The sequence below is a fragment of the Myotis davidii genome, unplaced genomic scaffold (genome assembly GCF_000327345.1).
Source record: "Myotis davidii unplaced genomic scaffold, ASM32734v1 scaffold478, whole genome shotgun sequence".
NCBI lineage: Eukaryota > Metazoa > Chordata > Mammalia > Chiroptera > Vespertilionidae > Myotis > Myotis davidii.
In genome coordinates, this window is record NW_006289570.1 from 1,412,309 (window position 1) to 1,419,033 (window position 6,725).

General features: G+C 48.9%; 1 protein-coding gene across 1 annotated transcript in view; it reads left to right on the forward strand.

The window, feature by feature from the left end:
• ADRBK2 (adrenergic, beta, receptor kinase 2) overlaps positions 1-6,725 on the forward strand; it is a 64,685-nt gene that overhangs the window by 19,153 nt on the left and 38,807 nt on the right. The window contains exon 3 of the mRNA XM_015562862.1: positions 3,319-3,392. Coding sequence (XP_015418348.1) covers positions 3,319-3,392 — 74 coding nt within the window. The remainder of the gene's footprint in view (positions 1-3,318; positions 3,393-6,725) is intronic.

A 6,725-nucleotide genomic window follows, 5' to 3' on the forward strand; every position in this document is an offset into this window, starting at 1 on the left:
TTATTCCGATTTATAGTTTTATAATATTTTATCCGAGTCTGTGTGTAGTCTATTTTCTTGACAGTGTCTTTGGGTGCGCATAAATTCTATATATTTTTTTTTTTTTTTTAGGAGATCACATTTTCAAATCTCTCTTAGATACCACTTATATTTAACACTTGCAGAAGTTCTCATTGATATTTTATAAAAAGCAACACAGTTCTTCCTACTAATTTCTGAAAAAGATTGTGGTGGGAAATTGGGATAGTTTGCCTTTGCTGGATGTTATAAATACACTCAGAAGTTAATCAGTATGCATGCAGTTTGCAGGGGTTCAAATATGGAAACAAGGTTAGACACATCCACAATTATCTCGGAAACAGGTGTTGGGTCACTATTTTTTATTCTTTAAAGTCCGGAGAGATCGCACTGATGAGGAAAGGAACCTGTTAGGCGAATTATTTCCCAATTTTTGTCCTTTAGTTTTTGTTCTGATTTGAGAAGTACTTTGTTTGTTTTTTTTAAATGTAATTTAAGCTCCATGAAGGTAAATTGCTTTCAGACTGGAACACAATGATCTAGAATTAATCCAACAGGCAGCATACCTCCTGCCTGCTCCATTTTAACAGTTGCTGTGATGGAAAGTCCAGCTTCAGCTGATGGGAAGACATGAGGAAAGCAATGTTTTTTTCCCCCTGTAATGTGTTACAGTAGTTCTTCAGCCCATCCTACACACCGACAGTGGAAAAATGGCATTAAAGAAGTAGCTAAGAACATACGAAGTTGGATGTTCATTCGTTGAACTCCCTTCTCCCTCATCTTCCTCATTTCCCCTCCCTTCTCCCCTTTCTTCCTCCCTCCTGTTTTCCCTACTTTTATTTTTTTTTTTACTTCCTCCCCTCTTCTCCCTCCACCTTCCTCCTTCCTGCCTTTGTTCTTCCTTCTGAGCTCCCTGCATGCACCAGGCAGTGTTCTTGTCCCTGTCAGGGTAGTAGAGAACAAGACCTCTGTGGCCAGAGAACAAGACTCTGTAGTGGGGAGGTCGATGGTGAAGAGGTAAACCTATGCCCGGGGCCGGGTTTGGTGGTCATACGTGCAAAACAAAGTGTGTTTGTGTGCGTATGCGTGCGTGAGAGGGAATGGGTGAGACACGAAAGAGAGAATGAGAATGAGAGTCATAGAAGGCCTCAGGGCGTTGGAGCTGAGCTCTGAAGGTGCACCAGATGCAGGGGAAGCGTGTTGGAGGAAGTGGGGGTAGCAACTTAGAAACCCCGGGGACAGATGCAGTTTGGTGTTGGAGAAAGTAGAATACAATAACAGTTGTAGAAAACACAATTCGGTAGTTCTCTGGCCCATCCTGCACGTGGACAATGGAAAAATTGCATGAAAGGAGCAGCTAAAAACCTTTCAAGTTGGATGGTCATTCATTCAACTCCCCTCTTCCTCACCTTCCTCAGTGGCACCCCAAGAAGCCCACTTCCCCAGAGGCACCCCGCTGATGACACAGAGAGGTAGAGAGTCCCCTCTCCAACTCCTCCTGCGTGTCCGCTTCTTGAATTTCCCACCTGCTTCCCGTGTCAGCCTCGTCTCAGGACCTGGCCGCGATGAGTGGGGCCGAGTTCCTGCTGCCGCCAGTCTGCCTCCAGCCCCAGCAAGTCGGCCTTGCTGACTTCACTAAGTCGTCGTCCTAATGCTTTCCTTTCGGTTCCAGGGAATGATCATTTACCATTTTCAAAGGTCAGGTTCCTGGAACTATGGAGGGGAACTTACAGAGCAGCATCAGGCTAATTCGAGTTACATGACTCTAACTTTATTTTTTATTTTTTAAATTGAAGAGTAGAGAATACATCCTCATTCTTTTTTAAAAATATATAAATTTTATTGATTTTTTTTTAACAGAGAGGAAGGGAGAGGAATAGAGAGTTAGAAACATCGATGAGAGAGAAACATGGATCAACTGCCTCCTGCACACTCCCTACTGGGGATGTGCCCGCAACCAAGGTACATGCCCTTGACCGGAATCGAACCTGGGACCCTTCAGTCTGCAGGCCGACGCTCTATCCACTGAGCCAAACCGGTTAGGGCAATGACTCTCATGAAAACCTTGCCAAAGCCGTTTCCTTTGTCTCAGTTCTTCCTGGGGGACTCTGGTCTCCCTTCTTCCTTATACTTTTGTGAGTCCTTCCTTTTTCAGTTCCCTTCTGTGACTTAGGTTTCTTCCAGCAATTCTTGGTGGTTGTTGTTAATCCTCACCCGAGGATATTTTTCCCTGGATTTTTAGAGAGAGGGGAAGAGAGGTGGAGAGGCAGAGAGGGAGAAACATCGATGTGAGAGAGGCACATGAATTGGTTGCCTTCCGTAGGCGCTCTGTCAAGGGCTGGGGACCTAGCCTGCAGCCGAGGTGCTCGCCCTTGACCGGAATCGAACCCGAGACCCTTTAGTCTGAGAGCCTGTGCTCTAACCACTGACCAGCCCGGCCAGGGCTCTTCCGGCAATTCTTCAATTATCTTGACTTTTTAATTGTTTTTTTACTGTCCTGTTCAACTTCCTTCATTCATTTAGGCTTGACTGTGTAATGGGCATTAAGCTAGGCACTAGGTTTGCAAATGGGGTGGGAGACATAGATCGGATAATTAGAGTGTTCTGAGTACTTTGAGAGAGGCACGTTGGAAAGACTATGTAAGTAAACATTCATTCGGCAAATACGTGTTGACCTCCTACTGTGTGCCAGGCACTGTGCGATGGAGGTACAGTGTTCTGGCCGTACAGCGCTGACTGTTAAAGCTGAGGAGCATCGAGTCGCGAAGGAGCCAAGGATGGTTTGGGGCTGGGTTACCTGCTCTGCCAGGAGGGGTTTGGTGGGGACTCTGAGGTAGTAAATGGTGAGAGAAAAAGGCTGAAAGTCCTTCTGTCTTTTAAGGGAGTTTTGTCCTGTTTCTGAAAGCAGGGTGTTTATTAGTCCTGTGATGGCCCTTACTGACACTCCCATGCTCCCCGCGTCTCTCGTTTCTGTGCTCATTCTTCTGCTCGCTGTAGTACCAGTGGCTCTAGGTGGTGGTGACCACTAGCACTGCTGAGCATGCGTTTGTAAAAAGTGGGAGGGGGGGTGGCCGGTACAGACGGAACCCCAAAGCCAGGAGGCAGGTATGTGGTGCCCTTGCTTTCCCTGGAGTATTGCCCTCTAGGATGTAATTAGCTTCCTGAAGTCTGCGTTTTTACTGTTTCTAAGGTAGTGGAGGAAGAAGTTAAAGTACAAACACATGACTTTGAAAGTACCCTGTGGGGGGGTAAGCTTTCCATTTATTGCCCACCCTGAAATGTTTTATTCTTTTCCTTTAGGTTTCTTGCTATTTAAAGATTTTTGTTTGAATGAAATTAATGAAGCTGTACCTCAGGTGAAGTTTTATGAAGAGGTAAGAATTAACTGTTTTACTGCTGCTTTTACTTCAAAAGCACATTTCAACTGTCCTTTGGAAAACATTTAAGACGGCTCAAGTATCTCGCAGATATTTAGAAACCCATGGAACGCACTTAGTAACACAGGATGACCTGCGTGGTGTATTCGCGATGCTGACATCTACACGAATCCGATTTGCAAAGGCCCCGGGGTGCTCGGAAGTGGGGAGGGGCAGTGGGGCTAAAACCCCAGAGCAGGGCGGCTCCTTCCGAGGTGCCCCGAAGATTCCCGGCTGTTTCATTTTCCGCAGAAGCTCGCGGATTCTGGAGACACAAGCTGATGCCGAGGAAAGAGAATCTGGCGGTTTTCTGGTCACACATCGCTGGAGTGACACATGGGAGACTTGGTGGAGGAGGGTGGAGGGAGCCGAAGCAATGGGCTGGAAGCTGTGGGAGACACATGCAGTGTATTGAAATGAAGTCCTGCTGTGGGCAACAATCTGAAACCAGACGGGCAAGAAACACCAGCCCCAGGGGACGCTCTGTTGACACTGAAGAGCTGCAGCTACTTATCCCCTGGGGCAGCGGTTGATTCTGGGCATAACACAGTCCAGGCTGGGCCCTTGGCAGAAAGCTGCTTCTGGGAGACAAAGAGCCAGGAGAGGTTTCTGGGGCTAAAGTAAAAAAAACAAGTGGGGCTGGAGGAGCCCCAAGCAGGTGGTGAGTCTCGTTCTCCAGACAGATGCCGGGTTTTGAACACGAGTGGAGCAGGAGGCAGAGAGCTGTTCTGAAGACCCTGAAAGGCAGGAGTGATTTCAGTGAACTCCAGGGAGAGCCATACCGTAGGGTAGCGGTTCTCAACCTGTGGGTCGCGACTCCTTTGGGGGTCGAACGACCCTTTCACAGGGGTCGCCTAAGACTATCAGAAAACGCATATATAATTACATATTGTTTTGTGATTCATCACTATGCTTTAATGATGTTCAGTTTGTAACCATGAAAATACATCCTGCATATCAGATATTTCCATGATGATTCATAACAGTAGCAAAATGACAGTGATGAAGTAGCAACGAAAGTAATTTTATGGTTGGGGGTCACCACAACATGAGGAACTGTATGAAAGGGTCGCGGCATTAGGAAGGTTGAGAACCACTGCCTTAGGGACTGGGACAAGCAAGAGGCAGACCGAGTCCTACCAAAATGACAACTCAGACCAATCTCAGCTCAATCTCTCTCTTAAAAAAGAAAAATGTTTTTCCTGATTTCAGAGAGAGGAAGGGAGAGGGAGAGAGAATCATTGATTGGCTGCCTCCTGCTGCCCCCCCCCCCCCACTACTGGGGATCGAGCCGCAACCCGGGCATGTGCCCTGACCGGGAATCCAACTGTGACCTCCTGGTTCATGGGTTGATGCTCAACCACTGAGCCATGCCGGCCGGGCTCCCCCCGGGTTTCCATAGCTAAGGATGTGTGTGACAGCAGTGCCTGTCTCTTAGGGTTGTCGTGTGTGAATGCGACATACCGGAACGGTCCCTGACATGCAGGCACTGCTGCTTTACACACTTGTTCGTTCCAGTTAGATTTGGAGGCAGCGTAGAAAAATACGGATTTGATGCCTAGATTTCGAAATAAATCATAGGAAACAGAAAATAAATGGAAGATCAGAGGTCAAGTTACCATCTAGAAATTTCTTCACTCATTCAACCAATAGTTCTCAGACACCAGTGCTCGGAGGCACTGGTGGGCTGAACAAGACAGGCAAAGCGCTTGCTCTCTTTTCGCTCCTATTTTTGTTGAGAGAAGCGACAATAAACAAGTAATAAACGGGAAATACATCAGGAAGTAATGACTGCTGTAGGCAGTGACCCACGACAGATTGCAAACATAGGAACTCTATCAGGAAATAATAACCGTTACACAGTGACTCCGAACAGACTCCGGGCTGACGGCCCGCGCCTGCGTGGCCACGGGGAGTGCCGGGTCAGAGCCTGCCTTCGAGGCGGAGGCATCTAAACCGAGACCGAATGATGAGGAAGGTCGTCCTTCTGAAGGTGGAAGCAGGGTGGGGGTGGGGAGACCATTCTAGGCTGACGTCATGGCTGAGTTGTAGCCCCTGACGTGTTGGCAAGACCTTGGCATGCTTGAGGAACTGAGAGACGAGTGTGGCGTGTTGGACATGGGTGAGAGGGGTGGAGTCGTGTGCGATCAGTCCAGAGACCTGGTTTGGGGGCCAGAGGAACAGATTTAGATTTGATTCTAAAGCCCCATGGGAAATTTAAGGTGAAGAGTCTATAAATATCAATGAAGTCAGAGTGGCAGTAATTGGGTATTATAGGTGTCCCCCCTGAACCCCTTCCCTCCCCCGGCCCCGGGAGGATTGCTCTGTTAGCAGTTAGTTGGCTGTTACCTGAAGCATAGCCTGGGTTTGTGATATATTTTGAGTATAAAGCCAACATGATTGGCCGATGAAATGGCGTAAGCTACTAGGAGTATGACTTCCGTACTTATGTGATAAAGAGGAGGAGGGAAGAGCGAGTGTGGCCGGGGTAGGCAGGATGTGGACATGTCAGAGTAGGTAGGTAGCTCCTTTGAACCTGGAGCTCAGGGGGACAGGTGAGCCCCAGAGATCCACGCTTCGTCAGGGAAGGGCATTGGTCTCTGAATCTGTGGGACCGAGCGGTTGTGCCCGAGGAGAATATTGTGGGTGAAGGGCATTGCCCCAGCACCCCGCTCTGACCAGGCGAACTAGAGGCCATTCGCGACGGTGCTGGCCCATCCCACTGGGATGGCCGTGGAACAAACCAGGGGCGAGAAAGTGGAGACCACGACGGCCATAGACCCAAAGCGCTTGCTCTTGGGGTCCTGGGTGTTCAGGCTACCGGGGGGTTTAGGCTGTGAGCGGTGTGACCACCAAAGCCGAAGGGGACACAGGTGCTTGAGGCTCTTACCTTGCCTACTAAGGGTTTCCTTTTCTGTTGTTCAGGCTGAAGTTTCTGAAGCACAAGGCTCTTAACAAAGGCAGTGTCGTGGTTCAGACGTCACTTGCCCAGGACACGAGCCTGTCCGGCGTAGCTGGCTTATTCTAGTTCTCGCCAAGCTTCCATAGAATCGGCATTAGCGGAACCAGGTGCCGCCTGCTTGAAAGGGCCCCTGGAACTCAGACTTAGGTGTCAGTCACCCCACTTGTTTTCAAGGATGCTAATTCCGGGCAGGCTTATTATTCTTCGAGTTTGCTCAGATGTTTAGGCAGAAACACTGGCCTTGGGTTCACCGGCGGGCTACCTGTGTCATCCTCGCATTCCTGGCGTTGGCCCGCCCCAAACAGAACAACCGGAGGAACCCGCCCCCC